The sequence below is a fragment of the Melanostigma gelatinosum genome (genome assembly GCF_949748355.1).
Source record: "Melanostigma gelatinosum genome assembly, chromosome: 8".
Taxonomy (NCBI): domain Eukaryota; kingdom Metazoa; phylum Chordata; class Actinopteri; order Perciformes; family Zoarcidae; genus Melanostigma; species Melanostigma gelatinosum.
In genome coordinates this window covers 5,137,228-5,164,428 of record NC_136641.1, presented here as the reverse complement: position 1 = coordinate 5,164,428, position 27,201 = coordinate 5,137,228, and the positions used below count along the sequence as shown (strand labels likewise).

The window sequence follows — 27,201 nt, the reverse complement described above, 5'->3', positions numbered from 1 at the left end:
GGAATGACAGAACACATGAGTAGAGGAGATCAGGGGAAATCACGGGTCAGACAGGGATCCTGGATCCTGACATTATTAGGTATATTGTCTTTTTTTGGTAAAAAGTGCAAAAACAGTAATATTTGATGCATGTAAATGTAGTCAATGTGAACTATCCGATCCCACATCAAACCCTACACAGAATAAACTGAACATATTGTGGATTTTTAGTGCCTCTGTATACTGAACATTTATATTATCATCAACACATCTCTTAGCTCCAGAACGTCCTTCTTTCTCTCACGCCTCTCCAGCTCTAATGCTTCCCACTCAGTTCGACTCTTAGTCTCGCTACCGATATCGAGCATCGTGCCACCCGGCCCACTCCAGTCAACCCTCTTCCACTTTCTTCTCTCACTCCTCCACATTCTCCTCTCTTTCCGCTCTTACTTTTGCACAATTTCCCTCATGTCACCGTCTCATTTATCCTTCTCGCACCTCATTCCGCCTCTTTCTTCTTCCCCGTCTGTTTCTACATTCTCAATTCCCCTCACTTCTCCAATTTTTTCTGTCAATGTTTTTACCCTCAGCACCCCTCTGGCGTTGTCCAGCGCTCGCCTCAACCTCCCTCCCTTTCTCCGTCATTCACATTCTTGCCGCCCCGCTATACGCTCCCTCTCTCGGCACTTGACTTTTCCCACTGCTGTTATATTTTACAAGGTTATGCTATGATCTGTGAAAGTAAACAGGCGTCCTGGGGGAGCACCCCCGCTGCTGTGCTCTGCTCTCAGTCTGAAATGAAATGTGGTCCCAGCGCTGGCCAGACTTTGACATAAATGCCAAGGAAACTTTGTGACAGGAGCAGGGGATTAAAAGCAATGAAAAGAAAACAGGACAAAGGAAATGGGGACAAACCTTGTCACACCGAAAATCTGTATTCGCAAGTCTCTGGCTCCGCTCATATCAATGCTAATATTCCTGGGAATGCATCTTTATGATAATGCAGAAGTTATTTGTTGCTGATGGTGTTAAAAGTTGTTGCTTTAAACAGGGCTGTGTTCCACAACTACATCAATCGATCCAGGAGTGTGTTACAGCATCACGTCCCAATGTCATCGTTAATGCTTCACGCCCCTGAATGTGAATGTTCTCTTTCCTCGTCCAGGCGGTCGTCAGGGAAAGATGCCGGTGACGGCGCTGGAGGCCTTCGACCTGGAGATGAAGAGCTGGACACGTTACCCTTGCATCCCAAGCCGGAGGGCCTTTTCCTGCTGCGCCACCAATGAGCGAAGCCTCTTCAGCCTGGGGGGGCTCCAGCAGCCGGGGCCGCACAACTTCTACTCCAGACCTCACTTTGTCAGCACCATGGAGGAGTATGATCTGGATCAAGGTAAGCGATGACCTCAGTATTCGTTAAACTACCACTTCCAAAGCAGGACTCGAGGGCGGACTGCCCATCTGGAGAACCCGGAGCTTTCCTGGGGGGGGGGGCTACACAAGTTGGGCTGATGCGGGAAAGAAAACGACTTCTCACACACACACAGTATTAGTAACAGGCCCAGTGTAGGGAGCAGTCTGCCTCTTTGCTGTTTACTGTGTTGAAATCACATTAACACGAATGGAGCTAGTCTTTGACTGTTGCTGACTCACTGAAGTTGAAATCCCAAGAAGTAACTAAATGCTGAAAAATGCACAGTGTGAATGCAGGACCGACAACAGTCAACATGAAGCGTTACACAGTGAATAGAATAATAGGTGTCGGCCGTAAAACAAAGGAAAACACAGGTCACATCATTTTATTTTATTGTGCTTTACTAAAATCTGAATTCAAGGAATTTCCTTTTTGTTGTAACGAAAACGGATACAAATTGTGTAATAATCTCATCAAAAAAGTTACAGCGATAGCCCATGAAAATGGATTTGCTCATAGTTAGACCTATAAACAGATGGATGAGTGAATATATTGTAGCATATGCCAACATATAGGCGGACAATATCAGAGCTAGCTCTATTCAAACTGTCTATCAAACTCCTCTGCTGCGTTTCAGCACCTTGGACAGCGACAAAACGACACAACAACCTATCCATCCGAGGAGAACTCATCATGATTAACTTTGATGCATAATAACTAATATAAGATTAGTACTCCTTATTTCATGTGCTATTTGGGATGCATAGTCTATAGCTATTTGAAAAAAAACATGCATCCGAATACTGATTTGGACATTGATTTCCACGGCGAGGCTTTAAAGCATTCTGCTCAGCATAAATATTTATAGAGGCGATTCCTTCTTCGCGTGATTCTCTTGGATGCATGAGAAGAAAGAAGCTGCTTTGTATGCAGCCCAAAATAATAGTTGTTTGGTTCATCACAGTGTACGCTCTTCGCCCTGGAGCGCGTTGAATAAAGCGACCTGTTCTGTGCTCATAACACGGGAAGATGATGCATTAGTTGCGTCAGATCATATCAAAGCTGATGGTGATGCTCATCCAGAGAGTCCTTTCCTGCACCACACCTCTACCCAGTGAAAGACACAAGCAAAACACACCGACCGGGACTTTTGCCGTTAAGTTATGGCTCGCATGAAATGTTGCCGCATAAAAGATAGCTGAACAAATGTATAAATGCATTGTGGGTAATATGCCTGCCGATGTAGATGAGGCAAACTCATCAGTTGCTGTAAATCTGTGAGTGAATGTAACTGTATGCTCTGCTCATACCTTCTACTTTAAGGCTGCATTTTGCTGCATGGTGAAGGTTTAACACCCAAAACCAAATGAATCATTGTGGAGAACAGGATGATTTGTGCTTTATTATTTAGTACTATTCGCTGCAAATCCAATTTTAACCAGCACCAATACAGAACACAGTGCCCTTGTCATGTTTTAAGATGTAATTATGTCTGCTATTATTATCAAGGAGGAGACATCTGATACTCCAGATGGATTCCAGCAGCTCTGTGAAAAAGTATAATCTTTTTGAGAAAGATGGAACCGTGGTGCTATGAATGTTTAAGTGAATTTTAAGGGGATTATCATGGTTTATCTTTATGTAACTCAGCAAGTAGGCCGCTGGCTAAAGGGTGAATCAACACCGAAGCCTCGAGTGTGAGAGCAGAAGGGGTTAAACATTGCTTTTGTGCACAGCAGCAATACTGATACATATAAAATGTTGTAGTTATATTTAACAGGGAGTTTATGGTATCAGCATAATGCTGGAGCGTGTTTGGTTTTTATAAAAGAGATTTGATTGCAATTTCCGCAGCCGAGTCTAACTGCGTTAGTCGTGCAAATGAATGGAATGAGATTAGTTTGCCAGTTGGCTGTCACAGATGGTAAGGCACAAGTCAGACTGCAACACTGTCATGAGGTAATTCATAATGGTCCATTTACACAAGGCAAAACCTTTGATCTGCAGGCCAAACCTTTGATCTTCAGGCAAAACCTTTGATCTTCAGGCAAAACCTTTGATCTTCAGTCAAAACCTTTGATCTTCAGTCAAAAGCTACGGTTTTAGATCGCACTGTGAGAAGCTAACCACTCTTTTGATAATTCTGTAACCAGAGGCACTTGGAGTGCCTAGATACGGGGTAGGATCAGAAAGAATACCTGATCACACATTGTGGTGGGTGTGTTAGAGGCTGTAACAATCCTGGACAATCACATTTGCTGCTTCCGTCCGCTTAGAAAAACACAGGGCTGTCATTGTGAGAGTTTGAGAATCCTGCGGTGAGAAACCTTTTCCCTCATACAGCTGGTAGTCTTCATTCTAAATGGAATAGACCTGTATGTGTGATCAGGCGTTGGTCAGTTGAAGAATGCAGAATAAGATGAGGGATTTGTGTGATTTTAGAGGTGTCAGAGCAGAAGGTGTCGGAGGAGATATTTCATGGTCCTTTTGCTTCCCATGGGTCCTCGGTAAGTGGTGAGTCAGCGAATTAAAATGTAGAAATATCTCAACATCAACCGTAAGAAAGACACCGGCCCAACGGCTAAAATCAAGAAGAAGCTTTCTCAGCCATGTCCAGCCCCTAATAAAGTCTCAGGAAGAAACCAGACTCCAACTCTGGAGGGAAAAGCTTGAGAATGACCCTCCTCCAACTGTCATTGAAATACCCCCCACTGAAAACCTTCCCCCTGGCCCAGAAGCACCATGGGCTCAATGGAAAACACTAAACAGCCTCATCAAAAGCTGCTCTGGTCAGATGGGGCTACAAGGCTGGCTCAACCGCATGTGAATGTGGAGAAGCAGACCATACTATGGAGCATTGCCTTGTCTGTCCTCTACTACCCAACCCTTGCAACTCAAAAGACCTTGCAGTGTTCAATGAAAATGCAAAGGACTGTGTAAAGAAATGGGAAACTGTCATATAACCATCATGCTTCAGTGAAACGAAAAGAAGAACATCAACCGGATGGATTGGCCAGAATGTTGTCCACACATTCACGGTTCCCAGATGATGTACCCTGACTCTTCCTTGACTCTTCCTCTAAAGCCAACACAAGGTTAACAATTGTACTTTTCAATTCAATTCAATTCAATTCAATTTATTTTTGTATAGCCCAAAATCACAAATTACAAATTTGCCTCAGAGGGCTTTACAATATGTACACATTTGACATCCTCTTGTCCCAGAACCCTCACATCAGAACAGGAAAAACTCCCCAAAAAAACCCTTTAATGGGGAGAAAAGAGGAAGAAACCTGTGGGAGAGCAATAGAGGAGGGATCCCTCTCCCAGGATGGACAGAAGTGCAATGATGTCATGTGTAGAACAGGATAGTGAATTACAACACATTCAATGTAATTACAGCACATTCAATGTATGACAGAACCACGACAGGAGGCAACACCTGGTCCAGGTAAACCCGGATACACAGGAACCTGTGAGGCGAGAAAGCACAGAGACTCTGGTGAAGAAGCAGGTCAATAATGTGCATTAATGGTATCTGTAATATGAAATAGTAATGTGAGTAATAATAAAAGTGATATTAGCAGTTGGAGTCAGCAGGGCCATGGTAGGAGGAAGGACCAGGGTCCAGATGAAACCATGCTCCATGGAAACCTGTGAGGAGAGGAAGCACAAGGACTCCGGGGAAGAGACAAAATCAGTACTGTGCATTAATGGTATCGGTAATAGGATTAATAATGTTAATAATGAAGATCGTAGTAGGTGTCAGCAGGGCCATGGCTGGTTGAAGAACCAGTGTCCAGATAAAACTGCGGTCATCCTGTGAGGCGAGAAAGCACAAATACTTTTGAGTGACATGTCTCTATAATATTTGGCACAGACATTCTTGTCCCTTTCACGATGGATGATAATCACCCCACCTTTTCCCAGTGTCCTAATCAGGTCAAATTCTGTAACTTAGGTTTATAATATCTGCAAAACTAATAACGTTCCTATCAGCCTCAGTTGTGCATATTGTGTGGTGCTAATTAGCAAATGATAGCATGGTAACACGCTATATGGTTTAGCATGTTTCTATTTAGTACAGCCTCACAGAGGTGCTAGCTTGACTGTAGACTCAGGCCTTTACACACAGAGGGCATTTCTTCATGTGGTCAATTTGCACATAAATACATATAGTCTATCAACAGTTTTGATGCGAAATATTCGCCGGCGAATGTTATGTTTTGCATTTTCGTGTAGTTTATTTTAATTGTTACGTCCCATGTAAAGGCCTAACATCTTATTTATATTGTTGAAGGCAGAAGAAATGAATTGACCAACTTGAGAATTGAAGCTGAGCTCTCATTCTCTGAGAACATTTGTTCGGACTTGGAAACTGTGAAAAACTAAAAAAGTCTTGAATTTGAATACCCATCAATAATGTAAGTCATTTATTACATTTAACATTTTGACTCCCGGTCAGGGAGAGAGTTCATACACACACACACACACACACACACACACACACACACACACACACACACGCACACACACACACACACACACACACACACACAAAGATGCTGCTGTTTGTATTGTGGGAAGTGTAGGATCCAGTGACGGATCATAAAACTCACAGTTCGGATCGGATCAGCACAAAAGATAAAGGGAGCAAATATAACTTTCACGTTTATTTGCTGCTGATCAATGATGATCCAGATGTGCAGATCCCTTTGTTGTTTGATTATACAGCTGGTCTTCAAGGTTACAGACAATCTTCTTTTCATTGCAATCGCTCTGAACCAGTAAACCATCAAAAATACTGAATACTGAATGTTTGAATTTATAGTGTTTTCTTTCTTCATAAAAACACACAATTGTATTTTTATGGATTAAAACAAATCTAGTCATTAGTAGTTTTAACGATGTATTATTAGAGCTGGTGTAAACAGCTCATAATTCATCTCTAATATATATTTATGTTGCTGTGAAAACATCTCCTTCAAACAACTGGATTTATTCAAGTTTCTCACCAACACTACATTTGACGAGATCACATTGAACACATCATGATAACGTTATAATTTACCTTCACCCAATAATCATTTTCACTGACCAGAGCCTGAACGCATCATAATGTAACTGACCAGAGCCTGAACGCATCATAATGTAACTGAACAGAACCTTTGATTGTTCGTCAGCCGGTGCCGCTATCGTTACTGACTCTCCTGTCAGTTTAAACACTGATTATTTCTTTACAATGTAACGTTATCAGAGATCAGAGACTAGAAAAGCATAAATGATGTCCTGATCACATATTTTACTGAACGATCATCAGTAAAACGTTATATCACACTGTGATAGTTAACGTTAAACTGTGTAATTAATCCACGATTCACATGCGTGCCGAACCCGTGAGGGGGATCCGTCTGGATCACGGATCGACAATGATCCGTTACACTGCTGGTCTTTACATCTTACTTCAATCTCAATTAGTTGATCATCTTGGCCACTTGACGGCAGTGCAACAATCTGGAAACACAATTTGAACATATTGTCAGCTTATAGAGTTGTTGTGGCAAATGTGTGAGCAAACGAGCAGGTTGATCTGAAAACGATGCTGATGAGTCTCTGACGTTTTACTTTGTCATATCACCCGTTCTTAACAGTATAACAAACATTGATTAGAACAAGTATAGGCTTTAAAAGTTTGAATTAAAAGCCATGAGCATGAATTGAATGATTTGACATTGTAGTAAATGATGAACAGCGAGCATGTTGAGCTTCTGAGCGATCTGGTTGGAACATATCTCATAATCGTAATACTTACATACAGACAGGAGTAGGGCCATAGCAGCGGTCCAATCTGGTTGATTTAAGCGCACGTGAAAGTTTCAGCAAAGGACAGGACAACGTGATAAAAAGCAGGATTCCAATCGTTACTGCTGCGATTCTTGTCACACCAAATCATGTTCTTGTTTTAGCTTCAGTTTATACCAAGATGTCCCCAAAATCAAGTGAGACACTGAACATGTACGTGAAACACACGTTCAACACCCAGCATGTTTGTTCACGTGTCTGCGCTTTGTGCGTGACTAATTTCCCCATGTCGCTGTTGTTGCTCTGGAATACGTGTTTCATCGCTGTCGCTCCCTCGTTTCATGTCTGCTCCTTTTGAGCGTGTCTTGCCGGTATCCTTTAGGAGGAGGAGGAGGGGGGGGGGGTAAACGGCAAATGGGAGCAGGTACACAGCAACACAGTGTCCTCCCGAGGACACGCGACGAACGAGAGCTGCTCTGTGGTAATGCTCTTTAATAGAGGTTATGACCCTCTGTGCCTTTTGCTAATACCGAGCAGGTTCATTACCTGTTCATTTCTGAACAGTCAGACCCTTTTCATCGAGGTGATTTGCATTTTAAATGTTCCCCGCATCGGCTTTACAGCGCTGATGAGATGGGTTAATGGCTGTTCCGGTGTTCACTGAGAGTCGTTGCTGTGTGGCAGACCGTAGCATCGAGGGCAGAGCGTTCCTGTGTGCAAGATGAAGTGACAACAGCGCTTTTATGTGCATGCGGCCTCATTCTGGATCAACATGACCTGTGAACAGCCGAGAGGTATTAGAGCAACTGGATAAAATTCAATCATGAGAGACGGGCTGAAATGTTTGGCTTAGTCTGATGTTGAACACTTTTGGTTTGACATCAAAAAACGTTTTCTGGAGCTTTTTGCCACATTTTGTGGGCTTCCATCAGTGGATGCAGTTTGCTCAGTTGTATCGGAGATGGTTAAGCTGTTATTACATAATCACGTAAGTGTTAGTCTTGTATGACTATACAGTTTAGCCCAATGTAGGCTACTTGGCAGACATACAAAAAACACTAATACTGTAGAGATGCACCTTTCAATTTTCTTGGCCAATTTCTTTTTTTCTTTACATGAGCTGCCCATTCAGAATTATATATTAACAACCATTAATTGACAACAAGGCTACAGACTGTTTTCACCATTTAACTACATGCTGTGATTATATTATATTTTATTTTATGTTGCTGTGACAACATCTCCTTCAAACAACTGGATTTATTCAAGTTTCAAGCCAAAAATTCAACCGGACCCAGAGGGAGAGGGACAGACAGGCCCGGTTCTACGAGGGAGCAAAATCCCTCTGTTTAATATTTCACACCCTCAATTGAAATAATAAATTGCAGGGGCAAGTTGGTAGGCGCTCGGAGTGTAGGGACCTCTCCACGCGCCTTCTGTTTTGGTTCATGTGTGCAGCATATTGATGAATATTGATCAGCAAACCAGAGGTCTGCAAAAAAAAGCAGAATATTGAGTTCTAACGGACCAGTCTGATGTGTGTAGAGGTCTGTATGGTTAAACTGTGGCAGCCTGCTGTTGTTGAGGGTAAATGCAGCGAACGGCCGTGCGTAACGGCTCTCCACTCCAGCGCTATATATATGTGGACGGCAGACACTGCAGACTGATTTACTGACTCTCCTGCTTCAACCACAATAAAGGTTATTCTCAGGGTCGATTTGGTTGGATTACTTTTAATTCCAAGTAAAGTATTAGTACTTTTTAAAGGACTAACAAGTAAAATGTACACTTCCTGAGTAACTTTTCCCTTACTCATTAACTTATAAAATGTTTTTAATACCTGTGCCAATGTGGTGATTATTATAGGCCTCATAGGATCACTCATTCTGTCTGTCAACATCTGTCTGTACAGTAATTAAAATGTCATCTGCAACGTTAAATTCCGTAATTTCCAAATGGACATCATGAAAGGCAATACCCAAGGATCGGCTTTAGTCTGTTTCTTGTTCTCTTCTAGCTGCATCACAGTGTATAATCACCACGTGGAGGTGGTCCGCTGCTCTCCGCAGCTCAGAAATATCCTGCCCTTGTCTCTGCCATCTGAACCAGGTCACCGGGTTGATTTGATGTTTTCCATCCGTCTGCTTTCTCTGCCTTAAAGTCTCGCAGGCTTGTTCGGCTGAAACCCATGTGAAAAGTCAATATGGATTTTTAAAGTTCACACAGCCGATGAAGCTTGAAGCCCACATGCCTGCAGATCTTCCCAGAAATGACACCCGCTCCTCAGAGGGTACGCATGCGGGGCTTTGATCTGCCAACAGATTGCTTATAGTGGGAAAGTCATATCAACACGTTCATCTAAGATTCCTTTCCTTTTCCTACTCCCTCATTTCCTTTCTTCCTTCCTCCCTTCGTCTGAGCCCAGCAGCTCGGACAGACGGTCGGCACAGATTATGTGGTAAGGTGAAGTGTTTACAGGTTCAATTTTGAAAAGCCTCAATGCTTTTGCATGTCAAAGAATTTGGATATTTCCAATGACAAAAAGATTGACTGATTGATTGATGTGTAGACTGCCACGGATAAATCAAATGTTTGAAGTTACACTGAAAAGCTAGAGCTTATAACAGTGCAAGTCCCTTATCAGCATGATCTAGAAGAATCTAGATTTAGATTCCGAAATATTCCTGCAGGGATTATACATAGATATCGCAATGATTTGCATGTTAATATAAAACTATTGGTTCATGAATAATCAGATTGGTTCTTCAGAGACAAGAGGCCCATACATCTTACAGGATAACCTGGGCATAGTCATCGTGACGCCACCCATTGTTTTGTGGACTGCCGTTATGAAGCCTCAAGTTTGGCGTCGCCATCTTGGCTTTTTTTGCAACCAATCAACAGAAGTTACCATATTTGTAATACGGAGGAGTGACGTCGGATACGGCTCTGGCAGCGACAGAGACCTGTCAATCACAGTAAGCGAGAAGTAGGGTAATTTTCTCATAAACGTCTATACAATCAATCTTGGTGTGATGAAGTCAAATATCTTGGTCATTTTATAAAAGAACAGATGATGATATTTCCAGACAATGTCGTAGGATGTATGCACAAGCAAACTCTCACGCATGTTTAGTATGTCTACCGATGGAGTATAGATGTCTCTGTTTAGAGCATATTGTCTGAAATAAAGTTTGATTGATTGATGGATTGAATCAGACTTCTTTTTGCAACTGGAGGAGTCGCCACCTACTGGTCAGTAGAGAAATTCCAAGTTTTAAGACACTTTCGCATCAGCTTGACTCAACAGAACCGGAGGTTGCCGTCTGCTTTCATCATCAAGCGTGGGACATCCCACTCTTGCCGAAATGACTGTTCGCTAAGTTGCTATGCCAGTCAAGCTCTGTTTCTCGCACGACACGTCTACAAGTTTACAGAGTTAACAGTTTAACATTTACCAAACAAATCTCAGGAATTATTGAAACAATGAGTCATTGATGGTAGACAGAGGTAGACAGAAGCAGGCACTTTTGAGCTTTATGCTCCCTCATGCTGTCCATCCACACAGTACACCTCCTCTCACTTTCACCTCCCCATCCAACTCCCCCAGCCTCTCACTTTTTAAATGTCTCCACTTTTCCCCCTCGCTTTCCATGTCATTGAACTCCCAATTTCCTCGCGCAGCTCTCCTCTGTGGCCTTGCTCTTGTCACACTTCTTTCACACTCTCATCCTTACGGTGGCACACCTCCTCAGGAAGCAGAGACACTGACCACATTATAGTGGAAACCGCTTTTACTGAAACTCCATGTCAAATCATTCTTAGTGGATGATTTATAACCCTTTTTTTCTTTATTCTTTAAGCAGATTACCATTTACTTTACATTTGTATGTTCATTACATAAAGCAATGAAACAGACAGCTTCACTATTTACCAGCTCGCTGCCTTTCCCCCTCACAAAGGCCCCTCTTGGTGAGGCTCTGCCAGGTGCACTCAGATGAGCGCTCACTTAGTGCCGGCGGTTGAGCGAAGAGCTGCAGGCACTGGGCCTACGTCTGCATGTGATGCCCGAGTGAAAGTGGCATTTTTGGGGTGACCAGACATTATCAATCCACTCGATGAGGCGCTTCACCCGTGTGCATTTGTTTCCTCGAGACTACACTAGGTAGCCTGAGGAACACCAAGTTTAGCTGCTGCATCTCATTGGCGGTTTGTCATAAGCTTCGAGGAGACTACGTTTTTCACTGAGAGACAATGACTTTTGTTTGTTTTTGAGTTTGAATGAAGTGTCTATATATGGTTAGCGCATTATGGGTTGTATGCATTCAATCACACAACACAGCAGTGGCTGGGGGAGTTCTGAACTCGACTGAGTGCACCTTATATACCATTTATGTTTATTTATTTACCACAGTTTTTACTTTTTTTTCAATATTTTGTCATGTATCAAAAGAGCCAAAATTAACACTGTAAGCGTTCTACATGATTAGTATTCACAAATTATTTCAACATTATTTTTACAGTCATGATTTTGTCCCAAGTTTATAAGCAGTTGATTAATGTAACCGTGATTACTATCAGCAGTAATTACCAGACAATACACAGTAATCAGCTCAGTTGACAATAGTGCCTGGTGATTCGGAGAGAAGTTCACTTTGTGAAATGTCAAAGAAGCCTAAAAGTGGTGTCTCTCTCTCTTTTTTAAAATTCTGTTTTCCTCACCTGCTCTTGCTCTCTAACTCTGTGTCACTCTCTCTCAGTCGCATCCCCCTCTCTCAACTCAAGCTGATAATGAGTTTCATTACTAAAAGTCTTCCTCCAGTGCTTGATCGGGGGCCGGTGAAAATGCAACAGGTCATGGCAGACATTGCTTTTCCCTCCTACGTGTTTTAGTCACGGCGCAGCAGAGCAGCAAAGACGTGGCGCCGCAGCCCATTGGCTTCATGGTAATTATATTCATGCATATTTAACTCAGCTCCTAACCGACGGGCGCTGCAAACAACTGTAATTATATTAAGTGTGAAGCTGAATAGGTGTCTCATATCTGTTGACTAAGTATGTGATGAAAAGACCGGCTTCCTGTTCAGACTATTAGTGGTTGGGACATGCTGTTGCATAAAGCCTATAAATAGACCCCAGGGAGTGCTGCTGATTCGGGCAAATAAACACAACAAGCGATGACATAAATCGTCCTTGATTGTTATTATTTGTAGATTCCCAGCTGTGGTGAAATGTGGCTTGAGAGAGGAAGTGGGAAATAGATAAATTTTGTGGTGCCATATGTGATACAAAGGAGCCTGAAACCAAAGCTTGTCCCGCCATAATGCACGAACATGTGGTCTGTGCTGGTGGAGGCTGAGCCCTTACTGTAACGGTATTCAATTATAATCCAGCGAGGTCCAGTTAGAGAGAATTTCCTCACGCAAAGGTCTGGGACATCACAGTAACGTCAAACTTGCGCTCTGATTTAGTGCCATACGTATTGAAGTAGCCCAGACGTTTTATCAGCACCATGGACAGTGACACACGATCCTTGATTCAGCACCATGGACAGTGACACACGAACTTGATTCAGCACCATGGACAGGGACACATTTGTGATTCAGCACCATGGACAGTGACACATTTGTGATTCAGCACCATGGACAGTGGCACACATTCCTTGATTCAGCACCATGGACAGTGACACACGATTTGTGAATCAGCACCATGGACAGTGACACACGATTCGTGATTCAGCACCATGGACAGTGACACACATTCCTTGATTCAGCACCATGGACAGTGACACACGATTCGTGATTCAGCACCATGGACAGTGACACACGATTTGTGATTCAGCACCATGGACAGTGACACACGATTCGTGATTCAGCAAGGTCTGGGACATCACAGTAACGGCTTTAGTAACATGCTAAACGTGAATATTCAAATATCTAATTGGATAACATGGAGGCGTGCGATCACACGGTGGTAGTTGTAGTTAAGTGCATAGAAAAATCCGGCATTCATCTTTTGGAGGCATAAACACACAACGTCGGTGTTCTTTTGACAGCAGCTTTGTTCAAAGAACCAACACAGACAGAAACACTTGGAATGACCATATTCCAATTGGTGTCAGACTTTTCATTCTTCTGGTAAAATACATCACAATAAAATCACATCAAAGCCGGCATATCCGCGCTGAATGTAAATTCAATAATGGGTTATTGACCACAGTTGGTTACAGGCAAAAGCATGTGTAAGCAGGTTGGACTTGGGAGTGATTAAATCAGCTGACGCTGACGTTTGGAGACGCACTCGACACGCCCCACCGCCCCCAAGCATTCATTCAGAGACGCACTCCGAGGAACACTCATTGGACCTGAACACAGCCTCGTAAACTCTTCTGACAATGACCTTGTCAGGGTAACGCGATTGGCCCTGGTGGTGTGTCCTCCCATGAGAGTGTTTATGTGTCAGTCCTCTGCAGGAATATGACTGACGCTGTTGACTCTTTGTCCCTTATGTGCTTTTATGCATTTCCTCTCCAACCCAATCCCTCTCTGTGACATGAACAGTGAGCAGACACGCCGTGAACACTGTTCCTGGCTGCTTCTTTATCCCTTTAAGGGGCCATTTCACCTAAATAACGAAACAAAATGGAACAAAACATATTTTCCAGTGACACCTAGCCAAGCGCATCGTTTTGGTTTAATTTACTCAAGCTTTGAGAAATTGTTTCTCTGATCTTGGATGTCGGTTTCTGTTGAAACCCTAACATTATGTTGAGGTCAATATAATTGTATTTGTGGTGCTCTCAACATTAAAATAAGTCTGAAGATATTCTAGGATTTTTGTTTTTACCAACATCCTTACCAACATCCTTACTAACAATGAAATTGATCCCACTAACAACCATTGTGTCTCCAAAGCCTGATGTATGGTATTCCTCTGTGCCATAGACCGCCATTGTCCAAAAAATATTAAAATCAGCCACAGGTACAGGTGACATTTCCCTTCACAGTGGGCTCTGTACTTTATTTTAATTGTAATACTACTTACTCCATCGTCACTAAAGAACTGTATTAATGGCTGAAGATAGTCCCCAACAAAGCCCCTATTCGCTTGTGTTTGAGTAACATTTTAGAAAATAAAGTCTTTTGTTGGCATTTTGCCATTATTTGAAAGTGATAGCAGAGGTACAGAACTAGAAGTGTATGACGTGCAACAAGCAGCCCCCGGCTGGACTCAATCTGGGGCTTGCCGCTGACTCATTGTATGCGTCTCACCTACCAGGCCATCGGACGCCCAGCTGTGACCTTTTTTTTAAAGATGAATTAACATCTACAGAAGGATCGAGACTGCCCTGCCAAGAAAAATCTGTTATTGTCGAATCAGAAAGTCCTCGTGCAGGCCGTACCAACTCTTGTCCATCGGGAACAAAAAAGGAAATAGTGTGACATGTTTGCAAACTTAGCTCCCGTTGGATGGAGGGGTCAGTAAAATGTTGGACTTTGGAGACTCCCTGTCCATTCCCCATTTCCTACTAACAGTCGAAGCTGGTTTCTCAGAAGCAGTACTGTTCCCTTTCTGTTACCATGCAGTGTTTAGACCCAAACCGGGATCTTTCCATACAAAGTCCCTTTTCTACCGTATCCTATAACCAAACCTCACACACAGCAGTGTCCGGTCAGGAAACTGTTCATTTTATTCTTTCTAGAAGGTTGTTCGATAACGTATTATGTCACTTCATTTGGGAGGACTTGTTGGAAGTAAACCGACCGGCTTGACTGTGGGTGCAGCAAACTCTTGCATCTGCGAGCCAGATACCAGCAGCAGTGTGTGAGAAAGGATGTGTTGTAATGTGGTAGACCTCGTGTTTCTCTGTGACTCACACTCAGTATGTCTCATATCTGACTTGAACTCAAACACACATGCTGAGGCGATATTTGACTTGGACTCTGTTTCGCTTTGGTTCACACAACAAGTGAGCAGCCTTCAGCTTTGTCCACATTCGTTTGTGGAAGATAGAAGAGTGAACCTTTCATGTGACCGACCTTCAGAAACAGAATCAGTCAGATCAGCGTGCATATTTAAGTTTGAAAGAGTGGTTTGGAGACAAAAAGAGAGACAGAATAATATAATTTCCATTTCTGCCTTACAGCCCACAGTGGCCTTCAAGCAGCCTCTGTGCTAAAGCTGATATTATCCTGTGATAGACTATCACAGGATAAATAGGTTTGTTGAGCCTCCCGCTGATTACTTCTCTTTAAAGCACTATGTGCAGAATAATTACGGCATGCAAATCAGTGATACTCTACACTGCCGTAGAGGGGGGGCGCAGAGATGTTGAACGATAACTCAAAAACCTGTCGGCCGCTTCGAGACCTTCAAAAAAAAAAAAAAAGTTGTTTGTTTTCTGTCCATGTGACTCATCTCTCTCATCTTTACAGTCTCCCCTGCGTGTCTTCTCTCTGCTACTCTATACGAACAGATTTTCCAGATTCCACGTTGGGATATTGGATGTTATATTTTTTTTGCCACACTTTGTTCCCCCCCCCTGCTGTTCTGGAAGCTGTGCGCTCTCACTAAGCTCTTTCATTCCAGTATGTTTCGCTTTCTCTCTTTTGTTCTCTTTCACCACGCAGCGCCGTAGAGGAAGGTGGCAGTAAATGAGAGAGTGAATGCAAAGCTTGTGACCCAGATGGAGCGCTCTTGACTGTCATTTGTAATCATTGACCTCATTGTGCAACCATTCTTTGAAAAATACACCTTTTTCCTTTCCATCTTGTGGTTTGCAAGCAAAAGCAATGACCTTATGGATCCTGACAACTGACTATCTGTCCAGTTCTGTTTCAGATATCAGCTGGGTTGATCTCCACGCCGCTATGCCTTTAAATGAAATGCCTCAGCTCCGCTGCATGCTTTAGCCATCCTCTCTACTCGACTTACTTTTTGTGCCAGCAGCTTTTGCTCGATTTCTTTTTCCACTGCAGATAGCACCCTGTCAGTGTTGGCGGGATCCTTAGCCGATCGTCATAGCAACACCGCACGAAACTGCCGTGACATCATCTTAAACGAGACACGGCTCTAGCTGGAACCTTTTAATGGCTACCAAACAGAGGGATGTCTGCACCTCGTCAAGTAACCACGGCATAGTTTTGTCGGCTAAGAAAATGTGAATGAGAAAAATTGCGGTCACCATTGACGGTAGCTTGGCCATTAAAAAATGCCGCAGTGTGGCCGTTCCAATTCAAATGTTTCTAGATCTGCCAGCGGTTGAGTCACGCGCATTGAGACGTGAGGAATTAGCAGTTTCTCTGATACGTCCTCTCACTACCTGCTGCATTGAAGTCTTTGTAGAGTCGGAGATTTATATATTTATTAACCCACAGCGTTTCTGGATGAGTGCTCTTCATCTTCATGGAGGCATGGTTTTGTTAAGTGTATCCATTTGTGCTCTGCTTTCAGTGGGTGAACGTTCATGTACTGTTCAGCAGCTGACTGACTGACTGATTGATTTCTACAAGTTTTGCATACTGGAAGGTCATTCAGAGAACACGCACCACCCACCTGGGCAAAAGGGGAATTTCTAAGAATCCGATGGGAACATTGATAGATCTGTCAGTAGTTCAGAGATGTCAGGGTGCATGGTATCGCCTACACTAACTTTCATACCCACCCACTAAGCATGACTATTTATAGGATTACTGAGAGGCCGGGGAGACTCATTAACAGACCTAGCAGAGACCTGCTGTTTGCATTTCCTGCGCCTCCACTACTTTAAGTTCCCCCTCAAAGCCCCCGCTGGATCAGACTGAGCCGCAGTAATCGCTTTTGGCCAGGATCATCTCCAAAATGAGTTGGGCGATACCTTCCCTCGTTCATCAGATCTCAGTCTTCCCTCATGTCGGTGGAGCTGTCCGTGGTGCTCAACTCGTCCGTACTTCACGTTATGAATGAACACACGCTCTTATCTCTGCTCTCACATTGCTTTACGGTGCATTGTTCTTTTGGATTATCTTGCACATCCACTCACTCCTCATAAGACGTAGATTAGTGCATCGATCTTGTAATCGATAGTAGAGCGCTATTAAACAAACCCTGCATTGCAGCAACTGCCGCAAGCTGTAGTAGAGTCATGAGTGTGTGTGTGTGTGTCGGGGGGGGATTATCTGTTCATCCCAGGTTACAAATCCAGCCTCAGAGAAAGGGGGAATAAATACTCACTATCAGAGCGCCAGATAAAGAAATGCAGAGAGGGGCCGAGACCTGCGAAGGCTTTGTGCTGCACCAGCGGATCCAGCAGAAAACCTGGTTAAGTGAGGGAAGGACCAGCGAGACAAAGATAGTGTTGAAGGCTTCCATAGCAGAGTGTACCATGATTTACAACAGACAAAAAAAAATGCACAAATATATTTCTTTGTATTTTTTAGTACCTTTGGGGTGTCATGTTTACCAGATTGATTAGTTTTACTGGTATTTGATCATTAAGCAAAGTTGTAGGATATAAAATTGGAGAAATACAAATTTTGAACCGATGATGTATGAAATAAAAAAGTCACGTCATGGAATGTCATCAGAGTTTTCCTGAAAATTACAAGAGAGCCGCCGCCGTCAGATTCCATCCCCCCTCCAGCTCTCAACAAAACTCCGGTGTCTTCATGGAAAACACTATTTTTTAGCAAGTTTTGAGCTTGTTGATACATTTCAGTCTGGACCAAAGTGGTGGACCTAAGCATAGGCCTATTTTCATGGAAAACTGTGGAAGGGTTTAGAAAAGCCTGCATTCCTCTGCATCAGTGGAACACAGATGCATTAGTTCTGCTCATGGATGTGCGGCCGTGCTTCACTTGCAGCAGTCTGACTGGCCTTTTAAACGCTGTATGATTGCTTGTTTGACTGCCTGACAGCCTGTTTTGGTACATTATCAACAACAGCTTGTATGCAGCAGTATTCAGTGTGCTTTCAGCTGGCTGGCTGCTGGCTGACTGAATGCCAGCACCTCCTAGATCCTGGGTACTTCTGGCCCGATACGGGGCTAATTACTGACTCAGCTCTCTATTAAAAGATTCTCGAGCTGGTGTTCTGGCGAGGGAACTCGCCTGGCTCCGCTAACTGCCGTTACTCCCGACGTCTACCCTGCTTCCTCCGGTCAGAGCGCGCTCGGCCGAGAGACCAGTCCTGGCCCCGGGCGCTCCTACCAGTCGCGTCGGTTATGGCAGCTTCCCTCTTATGGATCCGTGCTCTTGGTAAATGCCAGGTTAGGTTTTAACGGCTAGGATTAATTCTTGCTAAAACCGTAAGGGGTTGTTTAGTGGATTCGGTCTCTAGGATAACCTTTCAGAACTCAGTTGTTAGACATACAATAGCTTTAACTTTTTACTGTCACGAGGAACTCTTTACTACTTCAGCAAATTAATGCACTTGAGAATTTCACTTTAAATGCAGATTAGATATTTATTGCAGGTTATATTTAGTTAGTTTTGCAAGGGTTACAGCTACAGCTCACATAAAATGTCACTACACATGATTAGTCAATTTAATTATCTTCTTCGATTATACTCATTAGTTTTAGTCGCCGAGACGGCTCGGTTGGAGCTGGATGTCCAATGGTGCAATGAAAAGAGTTCTTTTGGAGTTGTTAGGAGCGAAGGGCCGGCCGGACCCTCGATCCTCCCGCTCCGCAACGGAGCCCGTTCAGCAGTCCCCAAAACTCAGTACAAAGTCTTTCTCAGGCAGCTGCGGCTTCTCAGTCGTCCAGATGTTAAGAGGCGAGCGGTGGGGAGAGTTAGAACCTTCGTCTTTTAATCTCAATGTCCACGAACAGAGGTCTCTTTTCCGTGAACAGAGACGAAGCCCTCAATACATCAGCTGCAGGCTTCAGTATCTTCTTCCGATGCGCTTGGACGGCATCCGCGATGAAATCCCAGCTTGCTCTTTGCAAGCATGTCCTTATATTCCTCATATGGGCTGTGATCAGCCCCCACCTGTTTGGTCCATGACTCATCCCCCCTCCCTCTGGAAAGGGCGTTAAGCCGAACATTGCCTGTATGACTCAACTATTACATCAGTTTCTAGATCTTTCTCTTGACTACACCCAACATCTGGTCTTGATTACAGCAATGTCATTCTTGCCTAATACATCTCTTTTTCAGCTCCAGTCTCACACAGAACACACAGAACCATCATTACATTTGTTTAAATCACTTCTATGCAGTTAAACATTTGTTACACAATTGATTAGAACATTTCGTTATATTTATTCATACATTTGATCTGTTTGATTACACTTCAACGTTGAATATATGCTTTGTGCGTTTATAGCCTGACTACTTCTCCCTTGAATGTGTCGACATGTTACAGAGGCAGCTCTGAGAGGTCAACTCTTCTTGACACCCCCTTCTTGAGGTCTCAAGCTGCCGCATTGTGCCCCAAGTAATCTTCTAGGAACTCATCGTCGTCCTTGGCGGTGATGATGAGAACGTCGTCCTCCGGCTCGGATTCATGTTGCCAGCTGTCGAGCACCACCATGCCCTCCAGGCCTGGTGGCTGGAGATCCAGGAGGGCGTTGTCATCTTCCTCGTCATCTATGGCATCCTTCATCTGCTCGTCCAGGCTCAGGACCAGGGCCAACACATTCTGGTTCAGAATGCTGTCTGGGGAGAGGGAGGCCGGAGTAGGGACGGGGCTGGTTGCTGCTTTGTCCTCCTCCTCGCTTGGAACTATCAATCCTTCAGGGATTACCTCCACCAGTTCGCCGCAGTCCTCGTCGTATCCCCACATCCCCATTAGATTTGGTACTACTCCTGCGAGCATCGTCTGGCTACCTACGTCTCGGTGTTCCACACCCGTGATGCTTGCCGTGTCGTTGTCTTCTTCTGGAGTTGGTACTGGATACTGCAGGGCGGGCAGGCGTGGTCCAATGACGACGAAGCGGCCATCGGTGAGGTGGGTGCTGGACACCCGGATGCCATCAGGATACGCCCATATTTTTGTGTATACTGGGCAGTATACACCATCAGCATAGAGCAGGACCTCTGGTGGGGTTCTTCCAGCGGAAGTCCACACTGGTTTTGCTTTAGCCTCTAATTCCATACAGTCGACTACATTCATCGCAGGCATATAAGGGGTACTTCCTTTGCAGAAGAGGCCGCTGGCTGCTCCTACCGGGAATTGCCCCAGGTAGCATTGGGTGCACCATAGGGCTTGGTTTACCTCCCATAGGTGCAACATTAGCTCCGGAGGAATCCCACAGCGGACACAGCAGACCTCCTCCTGAATGTTGTTGAACACAAAGACTTCATTAATCATTACATTTTTCAGCGCATTTTTACAAGCCAAGCTTTAGCAAGCAGGGGGTGGTCTTATTTTCATTCTTTTTTAAGGCCCCCTCTCATTATTGGAGCGCTTTGCAGAGCGCCGTTGAGCCAGAGAATGCAGCCATGGAGATGCCAACACCATTGGAGGAGGTGTTAGGCCTGGGCTTGTAGGCCTAACCCTTCTTGGAAACAAAGGCTCATACAGCATGAGCCAGGCTGCTATCCCGATTGATGATTCAGAACCCGACCAGTAGATGGCGACAGTTATGCCCCAACCTATGCCCCAAAGAGCAATGGCGCCGATCTTGTGGAGCCAACGCCCTCTTCCTCTTCCTTTCATAGCCATGGTCATGACCACGAGATACGTCAGGGCCGCAACCGCCAGAAAGGCCTCGACGATTGCCGAGACCATCTTCAGGGGGTTGTAGAAAACTGCAGCGACGTCAATTACCAGCCAGATGATCACCATTCCACCCTTTACTAGACCGCAGCGAGTAGAATCGATGTGGATTCTCCCCAGGAGGTATGTAGCGAACCATGTCAGGGTAAGCCACAGCGATCCTCGATAGATGTTTTCAATCGCTGTTTTCAGACACCCTACAGCCAGGGCTAGTATTCTTAGCGGCTGATTCCTGGACCATTCGCCCATGCAACAGTAGAAGAACCATATGATCTCAAGGACCCAAAAGTCCAGGTCGGTTAAGCGAATAAATGGCCTGCATCTGCGTGCTGTGTCGGAGGAGTTCTGTAACGCTTCAGTTACACTCATTCCGAAGGTGGTCATGCCTGGAGGTACAATAGTTGTGGTGTTGGTCATACTCACTCCGAAGGTGGTCATGCCTGGGGGATAAGTGGTGTTCATGCCTGGAGGTGCAATGGTTGTGGTGTTGGTCATGTTGGTCATCTTGGCTTTCTTAGGTTTATTCGTTCTTCTTTCAGTATGAGGCTCTTGGTTGAGGTTCCGGGTCTGCAATGGCTATGGCGCTCCTGTTGTTCACCCTTTATAGGTGGGTGGACTCCTCCTTCCTTCGTGGGAGGAGTCCCTTCTTCACTTCTCCTTTTTCCTTCAACTTCCCCTTAAAGCACGAGGCAACAGTGGCTGCTACCCCGCCCTTAATGGCGGCACAGATTATCAGGCCCAAGATCACAATTCCAACTATCATCAACAAATAAGGCCAAAGCCAGGAGATCATACTCCCCATCCATCCCTTTATGACCGAGAATCCTTCTCCAATCTTCCCTGCCACTTCTTCCACTACGATGGTTGCGGTCCCGGCTATGGAGGCTCCTGTTAGTTCGATCCAACTGCACTCGTGCTCTCGTCGGCCGCTCCCGCAACTCAGCCAGTGTTCTTCTGGCTCGTAGCATGTTCCGTTCCCGTAGAGGCGGTTAGCTCCTACCCATTCAAATCCTTTGTCTTCTTTACCCTCGCAGAGGCTTTTCCTGAAGGCGTGGCCCTCAGCTAGAAAGACTGTAGGGTCGGTTACTGGGGGAATGATTTGGCCGTTCACGTTCACTCTGTCTTTCATGCGATGGCCCAGGATTAAGTTGGTACAGCTGCTGGTCAGGGGCCCTGACCGTCTCCATTTCTTGTCTTTATCCTTCACCCAGGTTACTTCTTGCACGTGGGTTTCATATTCTGCTCCATAGTGGGTCTGGCAATGGTCTTCCCATCCTGGCACAGTCTCACAATGTCCCCCGGCCAGGCTGATGTTGCAGGTCGTGTTTCCTCGATTGCATTCCATCTTCCAGGGCCGCGGGCCCACATATGGTTCTGGTCGGCTCCAAGCACCAGGCCAGATGTCTCTTTCTTTCGAGTACACTGTGGCCAGGTACTGATACTTCACCCAGTAGTTGTCGGTTTGAGTTAGACATGGCACCACCCATTCTAACACTTCATCCTTCTGTAGGCCCCACCAGGTTGAGCTGTCGTCCCGAGTGTGGGCCTCTTTCCATGCCTGCAGGGTTCCTTTGATCGTCTTGTTCGTCTTCAGGCCTGTGCAGTCATATAGCCACGTTCCCCAAGCCCGATACCACTCTTGCCAGAGTGTGCATCTCGGGGAGGCGCCGTCGGCTAGATACTCTGTTCCGTTCAGAGCGATGAACATTTTGTTGGTCACACAAGTGTCAATCTTTTGGAAATCCCCTCTTGGGGCTGTCATCAAATCCTCGGGTTTCGGCAGCTTTTGTACATACATATCGGTCGTCCTTGGTCCCAAAAGGCCGTAGCTGGCTCTGGAGTATCCCTCCGTGAAGGCTCCTTTGAAATGCTTTAGCTCGGTTATCCATATCCACGGCAGGGTGTTGTTGAGCCAGGCCTCGTGCCGGGCATTAGGTTCGGGTAGATAGATGAACTTATGAGCCTGATACTGAGGTTTGTTTACCGGAGTTATTACGAAGTAATTCTGACCTTCGCAATAAAAGAACACATTCCAGAAGCACTTATCTAGGAGAGGGAGCTTGCTGGTTTTACAATGCTGCGTCCATTTCCTGCTCCGATTTCTCCGAAGACTGTCACTTGACTTGAATACCGGCGGCGGCTGCGGCTGCTCTTCTTTTTCCTCTGGAACCGTCTCTGAAGCCGTAGGTTGTACTACTTCTTCTTCTTCTTCTTCCCCCTGCTGCGTGACATTCACGGCTCGGCTGGTGAGGTTGTTCCGCTGGCAGTCGGTGGAGTTACCTAGTGTGGTGTTACCTAGTGGCCTCACCTTAACTTTAATCCGCCGTGGTTTACGTCGCGGTTGTGTGGCCTCACAGGTGAGATTGTAGTGTCCCCAGAACATTCCGTCTGCCGGTAAAATCATCAAACACGTATCATTGCGGTGGCTCGCTGCATAGGTTACCTCGGGTTTCCAGTATCCCTCGTTCCCTTGCTCTGCCCATGAGACACATGCCCATGAACAGTACCAGCCTGGGACACCGTTTTCGGGGTAGATCCAATTACACTGTGCCCGTTTTTCTTCTTGTGCTTTCTTCATCATTACCGTAATCTTCATCTCCGCTCCTAGCGTAGATACTTCATCTATTCTCCATGTCGAATTCTCTATTACCTTCTGGAATTCGCCTGCCCAGTCTGTTTCTTCACCCGTGTCGTTGATTTTCGAATCGTTGATTTTCTGTTCCCAGATAGTCATCCACGCGATGATAGTAGCTGTCAGGTTCGGTGCCGTCCCACCCCCTTCTTGGACTTGACGGGTTGCATTAGAGCCAACCGCAAGGTCCAACCAGGGCGAGGCGCGCTTCTGTCCAGCGAGTTGAGAGAGAACGATCGTTCCAGAGTCGACCGTCCAGCATGTCTGGTCGAACTTCTTTGTGGTAGTGTAGGACACCCTCACATGGGTGAGGGCCCATGGGATACTACCATAGTAGTACAGTATAGCCAGGACAAGGCATAGTCCTGTTAGTACTGCTACTACTTTAGCCATTAAGCAAAGCCATAGTCGTTTTCCATTCCGAGGTCGTTCACTTGATTGGTCCAGTCGCTTGCCGGGGCGTCTTAATGAGACGGGGGTAAAGGTTGAGGATCGCCTAAATTCATGAACTCTCCCGTGAAGTAGCGGGAGATCCATGGTCTCGGATTCTGCAGTGCTCGGGTCGGTGGCACTTCTGGAAGAGGTGCTAGGCATCCGGAGCTGAGGCGCGGGGGAGAGTCAGGATCGCACTGACTAATCCTGCCCATCAGTAGCTGGTGATATAGCACCGATGGGTATCTGCCAATGGCTAAGTCCAGCCCCCGCCACACCCATTGGTAATAGGTGACGATTAACGAGGGGGAGCAGGGGGGGGGTCCAAAGCAACCCTCGTTCCCAGCTGTTTTTTGGAGCCGCAGCCATGCGTACACCTGCCTGTCCACCGGGTCGATAAGGTTCCGGACTTTGGCAAGAGATGCGTATAATGGCTGGCCGTCGTCCGTCTGGAGCTCTGTTACTTTAGCCCATGCTGCAGAGGGTTCGTGAAGGGCAAACCCCCAAGACCGCAATCGGGAAGGAGGCAATGCCCTCATGTTCAGGCATGGGTCCGGGTTCGGTGGGCCAAGGCCTGGCAGGCGGTAATGCACCGTACGCAACTGCATGTCTTGGTTCTCAATTACACAGCGCGCGCTGTTTTTCACGTGGAGCGCTATGAGACGCTGCATGACCGGGCTGGTGGTCCAGAGTAAGTTCTCACCGAGCCAAAGATCAACATAGTCGTCCTGCAAATAGTCAGCATAGTTAGGACCCCACCGCAACTTTAGCTGGAGACCCCTGAATGGGATGAAAGCGGTATTCAGGATCCAGGGGGACTGGTCAGGACAAGGGAGGACTGGCTGCAGCCACCACGGATGGGTCCAATTGACCATGGCTCTGTCGTATTGGAGTTGCCATCCTGTGCGAAAAGCAGTCAGTAATTCCGCCTTCCCGGGTATTGACAGGTAAAACGAGCGCCTATATTCGCCATTGCTGCAGAAATAGGCGCCGGATCCACAGAGGCCCTTTCGGTATGCAAAATCGCGTTGGGGTCTGTCTAAACAGACACTTTCGTTAGGCAATTGCAGAAATGGCCTATTTTGTTCGAGGAGAGACAGAGAGACACTTTTTAGTTCCCTGCAATCTTTGTTTGGTGGGTATGGCAGCGACATGTTGACAATCAAGTTCCGTTTTTTCCCAGCAGCTAGGCTTGTCTAAGTGCTGCTACTGCGAGGCTTACTACCCCGCTGCAGTTTCTGAAATGACTTCCGTGCCCAAGCGGTCAAACCTTTTGCGTCTGCGCGTGGGTTTGGAGGAGGCACCGCCTCATCCGCTCTGGTCAGCTCCACCCCGACGGAGTACACACCGTCGAATGGAACCATCACGGTTTTCAGCGTCACCAGTACGCGCATCGTGCTGGCCTCCCATGTAGGCGTTGGCGCTCTGGCCGCCCAGGAGCCCGGTAGTTGCATAACACCGTCTCTGCGCCACCCCTCTGGGGTGACCGTGAAAATCTTACTCTTTTCCTTGGTCCTGGCACCGGTGTGGTGGAAGGCATCCAGATCCGTGATGGTATACTGGAGATTTGTGCCGCGAGCACCAGCTTCTGTTGGCACCGGGGCAAGCTCATGTATTGGCACATCAGGATCACAAAACACATCTTCGATTAACAGACGCCAGGTTGTAAGTTCCCAGGGCCCCATCCAGCCCTCTCTCGTTGCCATCTGTAAGCGGCAATCGGGTAAGGATGCAGCAGTGGCTGCGTAGCCTGGGTCATCAGGGTTGCGAAAGACCCTGAAGGCCGCTGGGATCTGTATGGAAGCTAGCGGTGGGTTGGTTACTTCAGCCTGATCTGGGCTGTATGGCCAGTTCCTTTGCACCGACTCCCACCAGGATCGCATGGGGACATCACTATGGTTTCCACTTGCTTCTTGTGGGTCGCCGTTGAGTGGGCACATATATGGTGCCGAGGGTGTCCCAGTCTCCGCGTCGGGAATTATGTCAACCGGAGCGGCAGCACCCTCTCCTTCCCAAGAGGCGGGAGCCAGGGTTTGTATTGGCTGAAGAAACTTCCTCACTTGCCATCCGTCGGCTGTTCCAGCACGCACCAGCATTCCATTTTGCTGGAGTACGGAACAATACGCACAGAGGTGCAGCCTGTGTCCATCCCATTGGCAGACACAGTCTTTAAGGTTCAGCTTCGTCCCACGTAGATCCCACTGGATGACGAAGTGCAACCTTGGTAACATGCCTATACGACAGAAACCGCATACATATGCATCCAAAACCTTCACTGGTTTATGGGTCATATGGTAAAATTCTTTTCTTCGGCCTGTGACCCGGAGTGGTTTCTGGTTTCCGGGTCCCTGCCATATCAGGTCCAGGGTGGTCGGCTCCATGCAGACCACACAGTTATTCTTGACTTCTCTCCATGTTAAAACTTCTTTCTCTTCCGAGAGAAAGCCTTTCTTCGCATATTCTAACTTCTTCAGGGCTCTTCCTGCCCAGAGCCCCGTAGTACTCCTTCTCATGTTAACCACCCCTTTGACATTGGCCACTCTGACAAAGGGTGGTAAAGCTTGTATGTTGGTGGCCATTCTTGAGTTCCTGGTTGTCTCCTAGTACGGAACTGGCTTCAGCTGCCCTACTCCTTGGATTCCTTTCTTCTTGAGTTGAACAGTATTACTGTCCAAAATCTTGACAATTATGTCTGATTTATCGTACTTGGCTTTGACTGCAGAGTTAGAAGCACCGACCTGAGCCTTAATCCAGACGCGCTGTCCAACTCGAAGTGGCACCTTTTGCTGAAGCTTGGGCTCTTTGTCTTCTGAGCCCCGCCCCACTTCCTGTGAGGTGAAGGGGCGGCGCATCAGCTCCTCCGCAGGGGAGGGCCTGTCACTTCGGTGGCGGTCGTTCAGGGTTTTGGCGATTTCCAGGGTCTTAGTGCTCCATTCTCTCGAGTTGGCATTTTTCCCAATCCAACTTTTCACCAAGCCAATGGTCCTTTCCACCACCCCGTTGGCCTGGGGGGTGTATGGGGGAGAGTAGATCCTCCTTACCCCATGCTGTTGGCACCACTGGTCCACTTTTGCGTTGCGAAAATGCGTTCCGTTGTCAGTCCTGAGCTCTTTAGGCAATCCTAAGTAGCCACAGACTTGGTCCAGCATGCTAACAACACTGTTGCCATTAGCTTTTCTTACTGCTTTTGTGGTTACATACCCTGACATGGAGTCCACTAGCACCAACAGGTACTTTTCTC

The 27,201-nt window shown here is 46.0% G+C and overlaps 1 protein-coding gene across 1 annotated transcript in view; it reads left to right on the top strand.

Annotated features, from left to right (window-relative positions):
* The window catches only part of klhdc8b (kelch domain containing 8B), a gene marked incomplete at both ends in the record, with an annotated part of 115,645 nt that overhangs the window by 60,638 nt on the left and 27,806 nt on the right, over nt 1-27,201 (top strand). The window contains one exon of the mRNA XM_079274512.1: nt 1,145-1,369. Coding sequence (XP_079130638.1) covers nt 1,145-1,369 — 225 coding nt within the window. The remainder of the gene's footprint in view (nt 1-1,144; nt 1,370-27,201) is intronic.